This window comes from Octopus sinensis, linkage group LG17 (assembly GCF_006345805.1).
Source record: "Octopus sinensis linkage group LG17, ASM634580v1, whole genome shotgun sequence".
NCBI classification, from domain to species: domain Eukaryota; kingdom Metazoa; phylum Mollusca; class Cephalopoda; order Octopoda; family Octopodidae; genus Octopus; species Octopus sinensis.
In genome coordinates this window covers 15,016,966-15,038,723 of record NC_043013.1, presented here as the reverse complement: position 1 = coordinate 15,038,723, position 21,758 = coordinate 15,016,966, and the positions used below count along the sequence as shown (strand labels likewise).

General features: G+C 38.0%; 1 protein-coding gene across 3 annotated transcripts in view; it reads left to right on the top strand.

Moving 5' to 3' along the window:
- The window catches only part of LOC115220984 (rotatin), an 84,936-nt gene that overhangs the window by 11,928 nt on the left and 51,250 nt on the right, over positions 1 to 21,758 (top strand). For 2 of the 3 annotated variants that reach the window (XM_029791200.2, XM_036510364.1), the window contains exons 7-21: positions 369 to 549; positions 2,243 to 2,408; positions 4,480 to 4,747; positions 6,112 to 6,294; positions 7,076 to 7,288; positions 8,470 to 8,579; positions 10,632 to 10,761; positions 12,403 to 12,531; positions 13,192 to 13,308; positions 13,720 to 13,859; positions 14,387 to 14,561; positions 15,747 to 15,846; positions 17,456 to 17,553; positions 19,804 to 19,933; positions 21,221 to 21,317. In XM_029791200.2, the coding sequence (XP_029647060.1) occupies positions 369 to 549; positions 2,243 to 2,408; positions 4,480 to 4,747; positions 6,112 to 6,294; positions 7,076 to 7,288; positions 8,470 to 8,579; positions 10,632 to 10,761; positions 12,403 to 12,531; positions 13,192 to 13,308; positions 13,720 to 13,859; positions 14,387 to 14,561; positions 15,747 to 15,846; positions 17,456 to 17,553; positions 19,804 to 19,933; positions 21,221 to 21,317 (2,237 nt within the window). The remainder of the gene's footprint in view (positions 1 to 368; positions 550 to 2,242; positions 2,409 to 4,479; positions 4,748 to 6,111; positions 6,295 to 7,075; positions 7,289 to 8,469; positions 8,580 to 10,631; positions 10,762 to 12,402; positions 12,532 to 13,191; positions 13,309 to 13,719; positions 13,860 to 14,386; positions 14,562 to 15,746; positions 15,847 to 17,455; positions 17,554 to 19,803; positions 19,934 to 21,220; positions 21,318 to 21,758) is intronic. The other variant, XM_029791201.2, reaches the window with a different exon arrangement.

The window sequence follows — 21,758 nt, the reverse complement described above, 5'->3', positions numbered from 1 at the left end:
CTGTATTAAACAGAACATTGCCAGATCAGATTGGAGTCAGGTGCAGCCGCTGGCTCTCCAGACCTCATCAAACCATCCATCCCATGCCAGCATGGAAAATGGATGTTAAATGATGATGATGACTGAGTGCTATTTTTCTTTTTCTTTCATGGCATTGGCACTAGATGATGTCCTAGATATGACGAAAGGGACCTCTTTATTGAGTGATGGAGGCATGATAGATAGTTGTAAGTGAATAAAAGGAATACATGCTAGGGGATGAGTTTTAAGGATCCTCAGGATTTTGGGATATGTAATTATTATAAACAGATTCAGATTATTATAGAGAGTCGTTTTGATATCTTTTCTGTATTCATTTCCTTTTACAGAGTCTTTTGGAGGTCTTGGAGCTCTCTTGCAAGCAAATTACTCCACCTTTGGACTATAACACCTTTTTAAACCAGCCAAATTTACTGGTTCAAGTCAGCCGGACGTTGAGAAGCCTGACCAGTTGCTTACATACACGATTAAAATACCACCAGGACCCAGCTTTTTATACTCCCAAACCAGGTCAGTTGAGCCATCATCATCATCATTATATAATGTTCATGTTTCGTGCTGGCATCTCTTGGACTGTTTGACTGGACCCAACAAGTCCAAAGCATCATGCTCCAAAATCTGCTTTGGCATGGTTTCTGTGGCTGATTCATCATCATCGTCATCATCGTTTAATGTCTGCTTTCCATGCTAGCATGGGTTGGACGATTTTGACTGAGGGCTGGTGAACCAGATGGCTGCACCAGGCCCCAATCTTGATCTGGCAGAGTTTTTACAGCTGGATGCCCTTCCTAACGCCAACCACTCTGAGAGTGTAGTGGGTGATTTTTATGTGCCACCGGCACGGGAACCAGTCAGGCGGTACTGGCAATGACCTCACTCGACTCTTTTTACACATGCCACCGGCACAGGTGCCAGTAGGGTGACGTTGGTAACAATCACGCTCGAATGGTGCCCTTTTATGTGCCACCGGCATGGAAGCCAGTTGGCTGCTCCGGCAACGATCACGCTCAGATAGTGCTCTTGGCACCCTACTGGCATGGGCACAAGTGCTAGTAAGGCGATGGTCCTTCCTTAATGCCAGCCACTTTGTGTATTGGGTGAGAGTTTTTTTCAGGGCACTGGCACATATGAGACCACTATACAACCTACAAGACTAAGATTCCCTTTGAGTGGAACTATAGTAAAGTGGGAGGCAGCTTTATGCTATGGAATGAAGGGTTAAAGTATAAAAGATAGGCTAGAACACAAGTGGTTCCTTATAGTAAAGCTGCACAGCTACTTATAGAAGAGAGGGTATGAGTGATTGGACCAGGACTGGAAAGAGATAAAAATTGTGGTGATCATGTGTCAGGGTGTACCCTCAAAATGAGTGTGGGTGGGTAGAGGTTGCAAGGGTCTATGGGGGATTGAGGGGTGGTTAGAGATGGGGAATGAGAGGCTGAATATGACAAAGAACAAGTGTTAAGGGATGATAAGTAGGGAAGAGGGTAGAGTAGGTGACAGGTGTAGAAATTGTGTCAGGTTGAGGGGTAGCCAACGAATCATGAGCTGGGGAAGGTTGGTCTGGAAGAAGGAGCTGTGGCTGTGGTTTTTACAGGTCCTCTGGAACTGGTGAGACTGATGTTGCCAGTGTTTCATTTCATCATCATTTAACATCCGTTTTCCATGCTGGCATGGGTTGGACAATTTGACAGGAGCTGGCCAGCTGAAGAGCTGCCCAGGCTCTATGTCTGTTGTGGCATGGTTTCTATGGCTGGATGCCCTTCCTAATGCCAACCACTTTACGTAGTGTACTGGGTGCTTTTATGCAGTACCAACATGGGTGCTTTTTACATCGCCCCAGCACCCATGAGCCTACAAGGTTAGGAATGCTTCCAGCTTGCCAGCCCTGGTCAAACTGTCCAACCCATGCCAGCTCTGTATTTAGTGCTTAAATTTGATGGAGACTGTTGTCAGCCGGTAGTTTAGCTTAATGATAAAGTACTCGGCCAGTCTCTGAGAGATGCAGGTTTCAGTCCCATGGTTGTTTGTTGACAACATTTCATCTTATAAGGGTAATAATACCCAATTTTTCAGCTGCTTTCATAGCAATACTGCATTTGAAATATTAGTTTCTTGTCTGTATAATACTGTGAATATGAACCCCTTATGCCTATTATGAAATAAGCATTTGAGTCTATATCAGCACTGTATCTCTTTACAGATGTTTGGTCCAACATCTCAACATTATCGGCGCCTTCTCCAAATGGATCAGCTTTCAGCCATTCTATACATTCCAATGACACTCGCTTCTCTGCTCTGGGTAAAAGTGATTCTCGTTGCACAGGTGATGGCAGGGATGGAGACACTTCTATGTCTTCGGTAGAGAGGTAAGCAAACATTTTATTATTTTAATGTGTTAGTTAGTTAGAAGAATGGGAGTGCTCTGACCCTTTTCAGGGTCTGTATGATTTGTGGGAAGAGGATAGCCTTCAACCAGAAACTTGGCCTGGATTTTTGCAACTAAGTGGTCTACACTGAAGACACTCCAAGGACCACCTGGTAGTGTTTTAAAATATCCACAATGTAAAAAAAAAATGGTAATAAAGGTATTTGTCTGTACAAATTTGGAGGAAATAAATTTATTCATTCTTTAATATTTCAGTTTTTATCAAAGACTGAATAATGAGCTGAACATTTTGAAGAGAGAAATAAATTGTATAAGGGGATGCCAAAAAGTTCCTGGCTTTAAGGGTGTTGTGTAAGGTCTGGTTGGAGGCCCAACCTTCCAAATTCTTTTACTGGGCATAGAAAAATTGAAGGACCACTGTAATAAGTGGGGATCTGAGAGGGGAATATGTTTAATAAAATCATAATTAACTGATCCTCCTGTATTTTTCTTTACCCAAAACCAAGAACTTTTCAGCATCCCCTTGTAAGTAACTGCAAGATCTTTATGGAATATTTAGGGACACGATGTTGTATCGCCTGAGGTTAGTTCTAGTAGAGAGGACCTACCTATGACCAAAGCTGTTTCAGAATGGGGTCAGTTCTGATAGAAGGGATCTAAGAAGATAGCTATTCCAACCTGTGGTTAATCATGATAGAAAGGATCTGTGGTCAAAGGTGTTCCAGAATGGGGTCATTGGACTGGCCATGCTGGGACGCTGTTTTGAAGGTTTTTAGTCAAACAAATTGACTGCAGTATTCATGTTTTTTTAAGAGTCTGGTATTTATTCTCTTGATGTCTTTTGTCAAACCTCTAAGTTATAAGGATGTAAAGAAGCCAACGTGGTTGTCAAATGGTGGAAGGGAGGAGAAACACAGATGCAAAGATAAACACACACGCACACACACACACACACACACACACAATAAAATTATAAGAATAGATGATAGTTCAATTTGTGTTACAGATGTTTCAGTAGCAAGGCATTTTATTGATTACACATGCATTATGTTATAGGAAAATGCTTTCCACATCTAGGTATCAGGCTATCAAGACAAAAGAGATTGATCTCTAAGATGAAATACAGGGGTTGACCAGAACTTAGGTGGTTGTTCATAGGAAATCTTAACTGTTGATAATCTGGTTCTTCATATTTTATCTGGCAAACCTGAAGAAGAAATTTCAGATGCAGAAGCAAAACTTGGAATCAAGAGATCTAAATGTAAACTTAGCAAAGATTGAAGTTTTAGTGAAAAGGAGTTGAATACCAGGGAATTGGTTACATGTGATATGCAGAAAAGTAGTTTCCATAAATTCCATATAGTGTATCAGTGTACACTATAGATGTATAAGAAGTGGGGTGGGCTCACAGGCATCGGTAGCAATAGTAGATTGATAGAAACTATATGGAAAGTGTGTCAGATGGGCTGTGCTTGTTCTCTTGTGTGAGATTAGTATGTTGATTGGTTAACATCTATTTCTTTATTACCCACAAGGGGCTAAACACAGAGGGGACAAACAAGGACAGACAAACGGATTAAGTCGATTATATCGACCCCAGTGCGTAACTGGTACTTAATTTATCCACCCCGAAAGGATGAAAGGCAAGTCGACCTCGGCGGAATTTGAACTCAGAACGTAATACGGCTACGCATTTCGCCCAGTGTGCTAACATTTCTGCCAGTTCACCATTGATTGGTTAACATCACCACATAGCTTTGGGTGCTTTAAGCAGAGTCCACTCTTGTTTGCAAGCATTCATTCCAGGTTGTCAGTGTAAGGACAGATTTGATGTATTAATTTGTCACTTCCTACTGGAACAACTTGGTGTGTTGTGGTGGCTTCTTTCTCCCTGTCGTTTCACCACCAGTTTCAGAGTCCCTCCAAGGGGTCATGGATGTTGTTGCTTATTCATTTGATCTTGTCATTAGAACCCCCTCTCCCAAACATTGAAAAAAATTTCCCATTTTAAAAGTCATTTCTTTCTTTGTTTCTCCTTGTGATCCATGCAGGTTATCTTCTCAAATGATCTTAGATGCCTCCTTACAGGCAACAGATGAGCTAGAAGTGGAAAATGTACAGACACTACAGCAGGAGCAGATCACGTTACCAGTTTATTGTCTTGACTTAATCTTCACTAGCCTTAGCTTACTTAAAAAGTCTTCCCAGTTGTCGGATGTGTCAGCTCTTGTGCAGTTGTTGCCAAACACGATGGAACTTCTCTCTGAAAGTATTACTGTTGAGATTTGGAGCAACCAAAGTGAAGCTGCAAGGAAAATTGTAAGTGATTCAGTCAATGTTATTCCCCTCTCTATCAAACATAGAATATTCTCTATAATTTTAAGTAGTCTGTGTCTGCAAACCTCTTTCTTTTACCTTTTATGTGGTTTAATCATTGCTCTCCTGCCATGGTGGGGCACTGTCTTGAGAGATTTTACTTGAACAAATCCACCACAGTGCTTCATCATCACGTTTAATGTCCGTTTTCCATGCTAGCATGGGTTGGATGGTTCGACCGGGGTCTGGAAAGCCAGGAGGCTGCACCAGGCCCAGTCTGATCTGGCAGCGTTTCTACAGCTGGATGCCCTTCCTAACACCAACCACTCCGTGAGTATAGTGGGTGCTTTTTATGTGCCAGGCGAGGCTGGCAACGGCCACGATTGGTTGGTGCTTTTTACATGATGCCAGTCGAGGCGGCGCTGGCAATGACCACATTCGGATGGTTCTTTTGCATGCCACCGGCACTGATTTTTGATCAATTTCGATTTCACTTGCCTCAACAGGTCTTCACAAGCAGAGTTTTGTGTCCCAAGAAGGAAAGGTATGCATAAGTGGACTGGCTACATCCTAGTTAAAGGCCACGGGTTATGGTATCACTTGTCCTGCCGGCTCTTCTCACGCACAGCATCTTATTTGATACTTATTCTTCTATTCATCCTTTTTGCTCTACCACTAAGTTACAGTAATGTAAACCAACCAGCCTGTTGTCAAGCCAGGGAGAGGGACAAACACAAGGACTCACACACACACACACACACACATATGTGTGTACATACATACATACTTACACGTATATATTGGGCTTCCGTACAATTTTTCATCTACCAAGTTCATTCATAAGGCATTGGTCTGCTTGGAGCAGTATAATATAGTTGGCCAAGGTGCTACATATATTTCTTTACTACCCACAAGGGGCTAAACACAGAGGGGACAAACAAGGACAGACAAACGGATTAAGTCGATTACATCGACCCCAGTGCGTAACTGGTACTTAATTTATCGACCCCGAAAGGATGAAAGGCAAAGTCGACCTCGACGGAATTTGAACTCAGAACGTAAACGGCAGACAAAATACGGCTACGCATTTCGCCCGGCGTGCTAACGTTTCTGCCAGCTCGCCGCCTTAAGGTGCTACATAGTGGATGGAACTGGACCTGAAACTATGTGGTTGCAAAGTGAGCTGCTCAACCACACAACCGTGCCTGTACCTATATATTTTTTTTTTATTCTGTGATAATAGTGTGTGTTATCATCATGTTTTTAATGTCCCCTTGTCCATGTTTGCATGTGTTAGACATTGCAACAGCAATCCCACGTGTTAAGGTAAAGAATCTTTGTTCTTATCGTTTGTTTACTGTTGCCAGGTGAATAAACTAAAGGACTGTATAGAGTTAATATGTGAACTTCTGCAGCAGCATCACCATAGAAACCAACTCTTTGAAAATCGTAAAACCTCGCAGGAACTCATTGTGAAATCCAGGCAGATATTTATTGCTCTCAGCTGTTTTCTGGTTTCTTTCCTGGAGCAGTTAGTTACTGTAGAGAAGGTGAGTATTTTATACATTTTGGTTTCCATTGTTTTATAACCAGATGCTCTCTTGTCGCTAACTCTTACCTGTTTTACAAGTAAGGGATTTCTTATTCCACATCATACCTTCGTGCCAAGCCAGTGGATGAGTTGTTGATGGGAAATAAAAACTTCACCACTTACAGCTCAGCAATTTTATCAGAGTAGTGCAAATATAAACAGTTTCATACATACACACCTTCATTCCAAAGTTTCTCCATATGAGATTCTTTAAATGAAAAGATGCACACACTTTGGTGTATGCATTGACAATTCAACCGATACATCAACTCAATTACAAATTTACAAACATTGGGAACTTTCTTAACTCAAAAAGTCTTGTTGCTTTGTTTGCAGCTAACCTGAATTCTCATAAGGACTTAAATAAAACTCAAAGTAAAAGCATAATAAATACATACTTACAAAGGACTTGTATGTGTAACTTTCACCAATATATATACTCTCTTTACTTATTTACTTGTTTCAGTCATTTGACCATGCTGGAGTACCGCCTTTTAGTCGATCAAATCGAACCCAGGACTTATTCTTTGTAAGCCTAGTACTTATTCTATCGGTCACTCTTGCCGAACCGCTAAGTTACGGGGACGTAAACACACCAGCATCAGTTGTCAGTTGTTATATGCATACTCACAGTTGAATTGGTTTTTGTTATTCTTGTTGTAGTTGTTTATCTCTGTTTTTTTTCTTTTCTCCCTAAAATACTGTTTTATGAACAATTTCTATAATTACCAATGTTTCAGATCCAGTCTTCGATGCCGGAAATATTACCCACTGCCATAGAACTTGTAGCCTTTGATGAATGTGTGTCACAGATGTGGCCTGATCTGCATGCTGCTATTTTGGGTTACTTATATCAATTAGCCCACGAAAAATACTGTCTTTACACACACACGGCAAGAGTTTGCACTTCTTTACAACGTACTTGCTGTTTTCTTGCAAAAGTTAGCCAAGTGGTAAGCATTTCATTGTTGTAGATCACTCTCTCTTCTATCCTAGCTCTCCATTAACAGAGTGGTTGAAAGTTAAATGTACTCCAGGATAGGATGTCAGTCATTCGAAGGTAGCAGTCCCTGATAATTTAATATGTTCTTTTTTGGATATTAGATGACTGTATGTAATTTTGAATAAATTGTTGTACTCAAAAATACAGTTAAATGCCATTGAGAGAGCTTAACATGGGTTAGAGGACTGGTACTTTGTCAGTTATGATGACAAGGGTTCCAGTTGATCAGATCTATGGAACAGTCTGCTCATGAAATTAAGGTGCATGGGGTTGAGCACTCCACAGATATGCGTACCCATAACATTAGTTCTCAGGAAGATTCAGCGTGATATAGAATGTCACAAAGCTGGTTCTTTGAAATTCAGGTACAACCCAGTTTTGCCAGCTGGGTGGACTGGAGCAACGTGAAATAAAGTGTTTTGCTCAAGTATACAACATGCTGCCAAGAATCAAACTCATGACCTTACAATTGTGAGCTGAATACCCTAAGCATTGTTTTATAGCTGGATGCTCTTCTTGTTTCTAACCCTTACCTGTTTTCATCTTCAAAGGCACAAATCCAGCAGACAATTTCTTGACAAGGAAAATAGCAATAACATCATGATTTGTGGCTCAGTGATTTTTAAGGAAGTTCAAATATAAACAAGCATGCAGACACATACGCATACACACATACGTACATACACAGGCTTCTTTCAGTTGTCATTTAACAAATCCACTCGTAAGTCTTTGATTAGCCCAAGGGCTATGGTAGAATACACTTGCACAAGGTTCCATGTAGCAGAACTGAACCAAAAACCATGTGGTTGGGAAGCAGATTTCTTAACCACAGAGCCATACTTGTTCCTTTCTTACTAACACTATTGGTATTATAGCTAATGTGTTAAACTTTAAACAAGTTATGCCATTCTATATAATGTGTTAGCATATCTGACACCAGTATGTATTACGAATATCAAAATGGTAAACCTTAGTCAAGACATACAACTCAACCAAATATATACATCAACATTTCTCACCTCAATTATCTGTTATAAAATGCTAAAAATCTATCAAAAAAATTATTTCTGTTTTGCCATATTTTCGTATATTTCTACCAAATATATCAACTAAACTGTACTTCTCTTTCAGGACGATGATTCTACAGAATTACTTGACCTAGCCAGCAGCTGTTTACTTGGAATCCCTTACCATATACACGTGCAATTTATTCACAGACTCATTGACTTTTGTTCGCAATAGTGAGATTTGGGTGTTTCTCCTTTCATTCACTTTGTTATTACTTCACTTGCCTATTGTGTGTGTGTGTATACACATACATACATACATATATATATAGTTAATAAAAGAAAATGGAAAAGAAAGAATATAGTGGATACTTGGTTAAATTTATTAGTATCACAATGAAAATGAAATACATATAAGATTCAGGATATAAGGGGACCTGATCAACAAAACAAATAACCAAAGAAGTAACCCAAAAAATCCTACATATGTTTCAATCTGGCTTTACGTTTGAATCATCAGCATTGAAGCTATTTTAGATGTAAAAAAAAACACATTTAGTCTGATATCTTCAGGGATAGGTGTGTCCTTTCAGATATTTAATGAGAAAAGTGTTTTTGTTGTTTAATAAGGTCTCCTTATATCATGAATCTTATATGTATTACTATTTCATTGTGATACTCATAAATTTAACCAACTATCCACTATATTTTTACTTCTCCGTTTTCTTTTATTAACTTTACACGTTTTTTAACTGTCAAAATATATATTGTGAAATCAATTTAATTTACTCAATATATTATGAATAATATATAAGTATATATATGGGATTTCTTACAGGGAAAAATTCATTTGAAATACTAAATTATTACATAATCCATTACGATAAATTAAATCCTCAAGGTGTTTTTTTTTCTAATTCATATATATATATATATATAGAACACACACACACACACACGATGATGATGATGACACATATATACACACACACACACATACACACACACACACACACACAGATATACATACATGTATATATATATATTATAAATGTATATTACTTTAAAAAAATGTCACAACCATTATTTATGCCTTGTCTTGTATGTATATGAGTATGTATATATTTATAAACATTACTATTATCACATACTTAATATATGTATATTGTTTAAATGTCAGAAGTTGCAGTTTTTTTTGTCCAAGGAAATTCTTTTTAAAGATGCATAATGCTAAAAAACACAATATACTTTGAAATAAAATCACTTCATGCATAATGCTAAAAAACACAATATACTTTGAAATAAAATCACTCCTGAAGTGATCACAAGAGCAGCAGATACGATATTTCACCATATTTGTGGCTTATTACTGCTGCATTCTCACCTCAATTCTGAATGAATTGTGAGTCTGAAATACACACAGATTGTGTATAAACTGTTTACTGATTTGCAATGGCATTTTACAAGTCAAATATATTCAAATTATGCACTAGAAACAGCTTCTGTAATATAAACATTGCTAATATCACGTACTTGTGTTGTTTAAATGCCAGAAGCTGTAGTGTTTTTGTCTGGGAAAAAATCTCTTTAAAGATGTTTGTGTTATTTCGTTTTTGGATTTGGTTTGCAAGATTCTTTATATGAGTTTGTGTGTTGAAGCATATTCTGTTGTGTCTGGGGAGAGTCATTTTCTTTTTGTGCCTTATTATTTAACACACTCACCGGTAAAATTTCCACTTTTTTCTTATTTTTATTTTTCTACAATTTTCGTTGCGTCTTGCAGCCTTTTCAATAATTTTGACTCTCAAAACTATTGAAAAGGTTGCAAGATGCAAAGAAAATTTTAGGAAAATAAAAAAGAAATAAGTGGAAATTTTACTGGTGAGTGTGTTATATTATAAGGCACAAAAAGAAAATGACTCTCCTCAGACACAACAGAATATGTTTGTGTTAAAAAGCACGATATATTTCAGAGTTGGGTCTGTATGTCTGTGTGAGGGACATCCTGTCTAAAGTCTGTCCTTTTTTGTGTGTGTGTATTTATATACACACACACATCTATCTATACTTACATACACACATATATATACACACACACACATATTTTGTCCATGGTGGTGATATCTATTTTATAAAATCCAAATGGAGTGAGGGTAAAAATGGTTGAGAAATAATGAATCGGAATCCCCTCCCTGCTTGAATGAACCTTGTACAGTGTTAGAATAATTAATTAATTATCTGTGCTTGTTATTGCATGTTTGTATTTATCTTTATTTTGATATTCAGTTGCCGAACTTTGGATGTTTGTCGCTTGAAAGAGGAAACACAAGTCTTTGAGATTTTTGTGAAATTACTGGCTCATTCCAAAACACGGGTGAAGGAAATATCATATGAATATACTCTGAAGCTTGTGAAAGTAAGTGTTTGTATATCTGATATAATGCCTGGCTGTGAAGTGAAGAGGATAGTCTACTGGTCACATAGCTTACCTTAGATCTAATAGCTATGAAGGTAATATACTGGATGGTCATGTGTTCAAACCTTACTATAGACATGATAGTTGTGTGGTAAAGGTACTGAACCACTGATTCCATGGTCGTGTGCTCAAACCTTACTATAGATGGTGGTACTATATAGCTGTGTGGTAAAGGTACTGAACCACTGACTCCATGGTTTTGTGTTCAAACCTTGTTATAAATACAATAGCTGTATGTTTAAGATACTAGACTACTAACTCCATAGTTATGTGTTTAGATGTAAACAGTCATTATGTTGTGACTTCTGATATATTCGACTGACAAACAAAAGTAAATTAGTCCTTAATTCACAGTTGAGTAGTTTGTAATAAAAAGGGACATCCAAAGATAAAAGCAATTTTTGAAATATTTCTAAATCACAGGTGACAGGTCAGCATCCTTGACCTCTTTCTTGGGACATGTGGGATTGATCAGAGGAAGATGACAGACTAAAGTCATGGCCTGAACATTTCTTAACACTGGACCCAGCTAAAGGCACCTAAGGACCAGAAAAAGTAGGAGGAGGTGGTGGTTGTTGTTGTCTACCATCCAAGATCATGTATTATCTTTATGACAATATATGATCTTGGATGGTAGACAACCGTCTCTTATTTCTTCACTGCCTACAAGAGGCTACACACAGAGGGAACAAACAAGGACAGATAAACGGATTAAGTCGATTATATCGATCCCAGTGCGTAACTGGTACTTATTTAATTAACCCCGAAAGGATGAAAGGCAAAGTCGACCTCGGCAGAATTTGAACTCAGGACGTAGCGGCAGACGAAATACCACTAAGCATTTTGCCCAGCATGCTAACATTTCTGCCAGCTCACTGCCTTGGTAGACAACCATTTTTGGTTGTCCACATGTCCTTGCTACTACAATATGCATCTAGCTTCATGCCCTCACTACCTTGCTATCTCTTGTGCACAGTCAATTTAAGGCATTGTATGATGCCATCTCAGAGCAGATTGACTCATGGCATCTGGAATACTGGTTAGAATTATGGGTAAACTTGTACACACTCAGATAATTGATTTCAAATTTTGCACAAGGCCAGCAATTTCAGAGGAGGGCGTAAGTCAGTTACATTGTACCTAGTACTCAACTAACTTCATCAACCTTGAAAGGATGAAAGGTAAAGTCGACCCCAGCAATATTTGAACTCAGAATGTAGGATTGGAAGAAATGGTGCTAAGCATTTTTTTTACTGCTGTAACGATTCTGCCAGCTTGCCACCTTAAATAAATTTCTAGTAATCATCATCCGCCAAGGAATATGAAACTGCATTGCAGCACATTAAACACCTAATTAGCATGTCCTCGGTTCTGACACCTTGACGATCAGTGGTTACCTACGCGCGTGCGCACACACACACAACCATGTAATCTATAGATCCAATACTGACCAACACAACATGAACAACAACAATGACAAAAACAGAAGTGACAATCAGACATTTTTCTAAAGAAACATAATTAATTAAAATCTTACTAATTACTGAAACCATAAGATACGTTTTCTGTTTCATTTTACAGGAATATTTAAATATTAACGAAATTGCAGCTCACACATCATCATCATTACAGTTGGGAATTAAATTTTTAATTAATCCAATAGTTCTGCATGAAATTATTTTCTTTGGAATGGCAGACACGGATAAAAAGGTATTTATACCCTTGATTATACGGATTATTTTTGTTTTTTTTTTCCTTTCCCATTATATATCATATACACACACACATATATATGCATGTGTGTGTATGTGCATATATATGTGTGTGTGTGTGTGTATATATATATATATATATATATATATATACATTAGAAAAAAAACACCTTTTATCAATTCAAAATGAACAATTAAGTTACACCATCTAGAAAATTACATATAATAGAAATATTAAAATTACGGTGGCACGTAAAAAGCACCATCCGATCGTGGCCGTTTGCCAGCCTCGTCTGGCACCTGTGCTAGTGGCACATAAAAAGCACCCACTACACTCACGGAGTGGTTGCGTTAGGAAGGGCATCCAGCCGTAGAAACATTGCCAGATCAGACTGGGCCTGGTGCAGCCTTCTGGCTTCCCAGACCCCAGTTGAACCGTCCAACCCATGCTAGCATGGAAAGCGGACGCTAAACGATGATGATGATGATGAATAATATGCCGATGATTAAGTAAATTAAGTAAAATATTATTGTTATTTTAATTTTAATATTTCTATTATATGTAATTTTCTAGATGGTGTAACTTAATTGTTTATTTTGAATTGATACTGGATTTCTTAAATCCATATATTGTGACAAATATATATATTCATTTTAGATCTCTCAACTAGCTGCTGACATCCTCTTGTATTTGCTACAAGCTCAGCTTCTTGTAGATGGTGATATTTGGCAAGAATTCATCGCTGCTTTGGCCAAATCTTTGCCTTTGTTACAGGTAAATATTGCTTTACTATATTTTGTAACTTGATACATCTGTTACTCTTGCTACCACTGCTACCTATTTCTTTACTACCCACAAGGGGCTAAACACAGAGAGGACAGACAAACGGATTAAGTCGATTGTATCGACCCCAGTGTGTAACTGGTACTTATTTAATCGACCCCGAAAGGATGAAAGGCAAAGTCGACCTTGGCAGAATTTGAACTGAGAACGTAACAGCAGACGAAATATGGCTACGCATTTCGCCCGGCATGCTAACGATCCAGCCAGCTTGCTGCCACTGCTACCACTAGATGCACATGTGGACAAAAATTTGTCTACATACACACACATGCATGCACATCTACATTCAATAGAATTATGTTATAACTGGTTAACATGGAGCTGTTTTGTTTTCATTTGTAGTCATATGCTGAGACTGAAACCCCTCTCGGATATTGCATTCTTGGGATGGTGGAACCTAATAAAGAAAGTGGACCAACATCCTTACCTCGCTGTGAGAAGTTCCGAGGAGTTTTAAGACTTATGTTCTCACCTAACAGCAAGTAAGTTTACTACATTCCTTGGTTTGATACATCTCCCTGAGAATTATTATTTCAGCTCTATCCAGTCATGTACAGTCCTACTGCATAGCACCTGGAGCAAGTATCTGCTTTTGTAGTGCTGGGCCTTGAAAGCGTTGTGCGTGAATTAGCAAAAGGGAAAATGAAAGAAGCCCATCATATATGTGTGTGTGTTTGTATGTATCCTTGTCTTGACATCATGTGATGATTGTTGTAATGAGCATCACCATTGCCAATCTCTGAAAAACATGTCTGGCTAAAGGAAATTATTACCTTGCTTGGACACAAGTGATGGTTGGTGACAGGAAGGACATTTGGCTGTGGAAAATCTGCCTCAACAAATTAGATCTGACCCATGCAAGCATGGAAAAGTAAAGGATAGAAAACGATGATGTTGATATGATTTGAGAGAGATTTGACTACTATTTCTAGCTGGTCAGATGATCATGTATAGGTTCCTCTCCTTTTTTAATTTTGTCGTGATTGTGATTTGTACTTGTTTATTTCAGAGTTCGTTGTGAGGCTGTGACACACCTGCTGTGGTTCATCTGTCATGAGAAGGAGCAGGAGTTGAAGCTACCCCAGGTGAATGACCTCAAGATACCTGAGTTACCAGACTTCTTCTCCATGCCATGTTTACAGCTGTTGGAGTTGGAGTTGGAACAAGAAACCTCAGTCTTTAATGTAAGTTAACTTTATGTATTTCTGTGATTCTATGTTAGGGTGGTAGACTAGCAGAATCAATAGATCACCAAACTAACACTTATAATGTTTAGTCTTTGTTCTGAGTTTCAATCATGGTAAAACCAACTTAAACTTTTAACTGATTATTCTGTCCTCATCACCTCCCAAAAGTAAAATTGTGCCTTTGTCTCCATCTTAGAAATCAATAATTATTATTTTGGAAAATGGTTTAGACAGAAGTATGAAGAAGTTTTCTCTACCTTGTTTCAGCTTTTACTCAGTTTGTGCTTTCCTTGGCATGTCCTCTCTTTTCCTATACAAATATCATACAATTCTACCCTTTACTGCCTCTGCCGGATGTGGTAATAGTCCCCTGAACATTTTCCAACCCATTCTTACTCTACCTACTAATTAGCAAAGATTGATTCAGAACATCCACTGCTAATTAAATTACCTATGTACACCATATGGAATTCTTGTCTACTTCTTTTCTGCATGGGTATTTCTTACTGAACATGGCCATTTCTTAGATGATAGCAGGGTCCTTTTTTTCTCTACTACTTACTAATACTTGAATCTTCACTCAGTAAACATTGAGGCCCTTCAATTCTAGGTTTCATTTCCACATTTGAAATTTCTTTTATACACCAACTGCTGATTCAGCTGTAAATGCTAGATCATTAACACATAGGAGTTCCCATGGGTACCTGACCTTAAACTCCTCTATTATAATTTGGAGGACTATAACAGGAGTGCTTTGAGGAGAGACCCGTGATGAATCCCTACTTTAATACTCAATTCATTGTTGAACTCATTGCTTACTCTCTCTTTGTACATTACCTCTATACATAGCTTGTTTTGCTCTTACAAGCCTATCTTAGTTTCTTCAGCAACCATCAAATCACACTTCAGGGTACCTTGCCACTGGCCCTCTCTCAGTCAACAAATATCAAGTATAGCAGCTTACTCTTGGCTAAGTATTTCTCTGTTGTCAATTCTCTAGGAAGAGAGCGTCAGTAATATTCCTCCCAGCTACAAAACTGAATTGCATTTCATCCGGGTTAATTCTCATCCTGATCGACTGACATTACACCCTTCCCCCATTTATGGCTACCTGCCTGTCTACCTGCTTTGAAACAAAAGATATAAGATATATATAAAACGTATGCATGTCTATGTTTCTAGGCTGATGATGTAACCAAAGTGTATAACATATTCTGTTCCAAGACACTTGATGAAGAAATGAAGAAGTCAGCTCTCGAACAGCTTGCTATTATGTTACTTGGTAAGTTTACATAATTTTTCTCAGATTAAATTAAGCATCTACTTTGTACCATTTTCATATTCTTTTCATCAACACCATCATGTTGTAGTTATAAATTTTGTTAAAGTGAAACTATTCTCTAGTTACATATCTGTGTGTGAGATTTTTTATTCTTTTGAAACCAACCTGCCTGAGATTACCTCTGGTTCCATGATAGAAGCTTCTTGCTTTAAAAGGATCTAACCCTTTAGTATTTAAACAAGCCATATCCAGTCCAAATATTCTACCTGTTTTATGTTCAAACCAGCTAGATCTGGCCTCTCACACCTACACTACAATGCCATTTTAAAAATAAACAATCACATCTCTGAAGTCTCAAAGCTATGGAGTTAATGCATAATTTAATTTAAAACAATGTGAATAAAGAAGCATTACATTTCACATAGTAATCCGAATGCTAAAGGTTTAAATTGAAACCTAACACCATCTTAATAGTCGAAATTATTTTTCTAAATTCTTAGGTTAATTCATTATTCTGAATCTTTTTATTATTGAGGAATCTTTGAAATACATGCCATGTCCCTGGGAATCTCTGCATAAAAAGTATTATATGTCTTCTTCAATCTATTTTTTAAGTCTTTTGTCATCATCATCATCATAACATCCACTTTTCTCCATGCTTTCACATGTGAAATGGAATTTGTTGAGGCAGGTTTTTCTATAGCTGGATGCTCTTCCTTGTCACCAACCCTCACCTGTTTCCAAGGATAACAATATTTTGCCCATTGCCAGACATGTTTCCATGGAATATTAGAAACGGACACCGCTTGTATGGTGATCATGCTTGTTAAACTATTACGTTATGTCAAGACAAGGAGACAGTAACATGCATACATGCATGTACACACATATGCACACATGACTAACTTCTTTCAAATTCCACCCACCTTTTAATTAAAGGTGTTCTGGCTGTGACCATCTGGTCATTATTTTTGTTTTTTTTCCCAACATCATCATCATCATCGTTTAACGTCCGCTTTCCATGCTGGCATGGGTTGGACGATTTTGTCTGAGGGTTGGCGAACCAGATGGCTGCAACAGGCCCCAATCTTGATCTGGCAGAGTTTCTACTGCTGGATTCCCTTCCTAACACCAACCACTCCAAGAGTGTAGTGGGTGCTTTTTACGTGCCACTGGCACGGGGGCCAGTCAGGCAGTACTGGCAATGCCCTCACTCGAATCTTTTTACACATGCCACCGGCACAGGTGCCAGTAAGGCGACGTTGGTAACGATCATGCTCAAATGCTGCCCTTTTACGTGCCACCGGCACGGAAGCCAGTTGGCTGCTGTATCTATAATTACATTTTCAAATTTCACACTCCATCTTTTTTATAATCATACAGTGGGAGTTGAGAGAGCTTTGACTGCTATTTCTAGCAGTGTGAGCATCCCCAAACATTATACAAACCTGCTAATGATGTGAAGACATAAGTCATTAGATCCACTACAAAATCAGCCTGTCAAACTACTTATTCTTCCCTCACGTACCATCTTGTTTGTAATGTCAGTTTCTGTCAAAATGTCTTTCACCTCTGCTTTTCACATTCTTTGTTCATTATTACTCTCCAGATCACAATCTTCATAACATCTTCAAAGAACTTGGTGGCATCGAAGAAATTTTGTTCTATATCCATAAAAGTGTTTTAAAAGAACAAGCTTCATCTGAGGTAAACTTTATTATCATCATTATTATTATCAGGGCAGCAAGCTGGAGGACAAAATGCTTTGCAACATTTCATCCCTCTTTATGTTACCAGACAAGTACTAGGGTCAATGTAATCCACTTCCCCCACGTTTAAAAACTGTTGACCCTGTGTTAAAATTTGAAATCATTATTATTATTATTATTTCAAACCAATTCTACTATATGGCTCAGAAACCTGGACGTTATCAAAGAAGCTTAAGAGGCGGTTGGATGGAACTTACACTCGCCTCCTTATGAGAGCTCAAAATCTCTCGTGGAAGCGTCATCCAACCAAAGTACAAATATATGGGAAATTGCCACCTGTATCATCTCTTGTGAAAGGTAGAAGAGTCCAGTTTGTTGGACATTGTTGTAGAGCTGAAAACGAGGTAATTTCTGCTCTTCTCCTCTGGAAGCCATCTGCTCGCGATACCAGAGGGCGCACACTCTCCTACCCTGATGTAATCTCCAGGGATACAGGCATCCAGCAACAGGACCTCCGTAATGCTATGATGGACCGTGAACTCTGGTGTAACACAGTAAATTCCATTGTCTCGACCACGATCGAACAATGATGATGATGATGATTATTATTATATTGAAGGCAGTGAGCTGGTAGAATTGTTAGCATTTTGGACTAAATGCTTAGCAGCATTTCATCTGTCTTTACATCCTGAGTTCAGATTCCTTCCATCAAGGTCAACTTTGCCTTGAATCCTTTTTGGGGTTGATAAACCAACTATCAGTTGAGCACTGGGATTAATGTAATCAACTTAGCTTCTCCTCCCAAATTTCAGGCCCTCTGCCTTTAGTAGAAAAGGTTATTGTTATTATTAAGGTGGTGAACTGGCAGAATCTTTAGCACACTAGAGAAAATGCTCAGTGGTATTTTGTCCGCCTCTGTTCTTGAGTTCAAATTCTACCAAAGTCACCTTCACCTCTCATCCTCTTGGGGTTGGTGTAATTGATTTACCCTCTCTTCTAAACTTACTGGCCTTGTGCCCCTTGAAAAAAAGAATTATTATTATTGTTTTTTTTTCTTCTTATATATAAAGGGCTTTCAGCCTGGAAACTGTGGATAATTTCTAGAAATCTCTAGGTCCAAAGGAGTTGGGTGTAGGCATTGCCCCTACAAAGCAAACTTTACAATCATGGAAGTTCCATCAGCAGGGCCTGTATGAAGTGTGCTCTGAGTAACAACCCATTTAGTAGCTAAGCATTGCTTTTTATCCTTCCAAAGTTGATAAAATAAAATGCTAGGGTCAACACAACCAACTGCTCCCTTCTGCTACAAAATTTCTGGGCTTCTTATTTTTGGCCTCCTTATTATTGTGTTGTTCATTAAAACTGCAACTTAAATACTAGGATTTTCTTCCTGTATCAGAAATGGAATCAGATCTGAACAGAGTTTGATTTTATACCAGATTTAAGTATGAATTACACTCCTCTACTGCCAGCATATGTCTTCTGGAATCATTATCTTTCTCCCTCCTACCTTTCTCTCTCTCACTCCCCCTCTACATGTTACTATGTGTGATAAAATGTGACACAGCATATGTTTGGTTGTATCATTATCTCTCTTTCTCTCTCTGTCTCTCTCACATACACACCCATGTGCTACTATGTAAAAAAAAGAAAAGATACATAGGAAGTTGTATGAAAGTCTATTGGAGGGTTGTATGTATTCTTAGATGGCAAAGTTACCTCGTTGCCTGGTTTAACATCACCACAGGATCATTAGATATCATTAGAGTTCACTCTGTTGCGAGCATTTGGACCAGGTTTCTGGTTTGTATCCTTGTCTTCCCTCAAACCACCCACATTAATTGCACCTTGTCCCTAACCCCCTCAAAAACAGGGAGTCCTAAAATGACTGTTTAGTTATATCCCTGAGTTCTGACCAATTCTATAACCTTAAAAGAGTTTCCTTTTAGCTACCCCACCTGGGACCATAATGGGGTACCACCTTTAAACTTCGTTATAAAGAGACAGTGTTCCATTTTTTCCCTTTTGTCCATCTCCCCTAAGTGGATGGAATGGGAGCAGGTGTTCAGAAAAATAAACATCAGTTTTGAACTAGGGCTGATTCAGTTGACAACTCTACTTTTGTTAAAAAATTTACAGCTTCATGTTTCATTAAAAATCTCTCGTTTGAATCTCTCCACTTTGTAATATTTTTTGTTAATTTTTCATTAATTTTTTGTGTTTGTTTTGTAATTTCTTTCCCCTCTAGCAGAGACTCATTAACTACACCATCTTTCTTCCTTGTTGCGTGAATATTCTGTCTGTGATCCTACAATACAACAGTACTGAAAGACATCGACTGAAGGACAAAGAAGAATTATACTACAGCTTGTTACGAGGTCAGTTCTCTTTTGATTCCATCTCTTTCTTTTCCTACTATATTGATCATTGATTGCCATGCCATTCAGATGTCAATCTACACTACTGGATGAAAGCCATAGCATGCTGCTGCAAGCTTATCTATTCTGGTTATAGGCCTACATGCCTGCTAACTGTGGGTTGAATGCAGTGTTCTCATGGTCAGGTGACTAGCTTTGACTGTCAGCACTGAGGTGGAATTCAAATTTAGAATGCGAAGGGACTAGAACAGATGCTGTATGTCATCTCATACTAATCTCCCACCCTGGACTGCTACTTAATTTATTGACGCCATCCTTGCACCAAGACAAAGTTCGTAATTGGTTTAGATTTAATCAAAGACTAAATTTGCATTTTGATATTGATTCAAAACAAGAACTAAATAGCAAAAGTAAATACAAATGGTGATATTTGTTTGCAGTCTTGCAAAAGAATGCTTTAGTTGTTTGTGCTGAAGTTGTCCCTCTATTATATGTATTATGATATATCATGTAGGGCTTCAGCGGCCCCTTCAGTTTGTTAGGTCTGTCCCTTACCATTTGTAGAGCTATACCTGTCTCCTAAATGTGTTAGGTTTGTCCCCTAGGATAGTATGTAGAGCTACAACTTCCTTTGAATGTTAGATTTATCCTTTACCATGATGTGTAGGGTTACATCTGTTCCTTAAATGTTAAGCTTGTTCCCTACCATAATATGTAGGACTACAGCTGTCTCTTAAATGTGTTAGGTTTGTTCCCTACCAGAAAATGTGGGGCTACTGTTATCCCTGAAAGGTTAGGTTTGTCCCCTACCATAATAAATTGAACTACAGCTGTTCCTTAAATGTGTTCAATTTGTTCCCAATGATAATGAATTTATTTTTGATACTTGGTTATATCACCCAACTGAGTATCAACTTTACCTTTCTCTCTTCTGGACGTAGGAGATTGATGAAATAAATTTACAGTTATATACTGAGGTTGACATACCAACTATACTTGACCACTAAAATGTTTGCTTCTGGACCTATGCTAGAAATCAATATTTTGTTTCATCACCCTTCCTTGAATTCTGAGTTTAAATCCTGCTAAGATGGACTTTTCATCATACTGAGATTAATAAAATAAATGCTAATTGTGTACAGAAATTGATGCAATGAACAAGGTTTGTGATCCTGTCCCTGCATTAAGAAAAGGTTACAATTTACTTTCTACCTCTCCCTCCACTACTTTGCTCTCTCACTCTCTATTTTGCTTTGACAATTAATGTAGGTCCTTTTTGTTTTTCAGTTGCTTTGCTACATGACCAAGAGGAATCCTTAAAATATGAGGTCACCAAAATCTTGACCTTTCTCTTGTTTGATGAAGTGATTCTCTCAGATGCAGCGTATGTGTTATTTTTCTTTTTACCTAAAAGACCTCTGTAAATGTCACTTGAATGATTGCATCAAACATTAAGTAGCATTAAGTGATTTACCAGTTTCTTATACACACACATGCACAATATACAGACATGTGTGTAATATATGAATTTGAAGTCTTACAGCTGTTTCTGGGATAACCAAAGTGGTTGGTTAGCATGTCCCTGCATGGGTATTCCATCATCAGAGACAAAGTATGAATATTTTAGATGGGCAAAATTTACAGTTGACAAGGAATAAAATTCAGTTTATAAGGAATAAAATAGAAGAATAAAGTAGTAAAATAGAATAAAAAAGAGTACAAGTAGTTAGAAGAATACAGGCAGGAGAATAATGTTCACAACTTGTCTTTTTCCGGAGGATATGGTGTTGGTCAGTAATTCCATGAAGGTTGAGGTTTTTAGTTA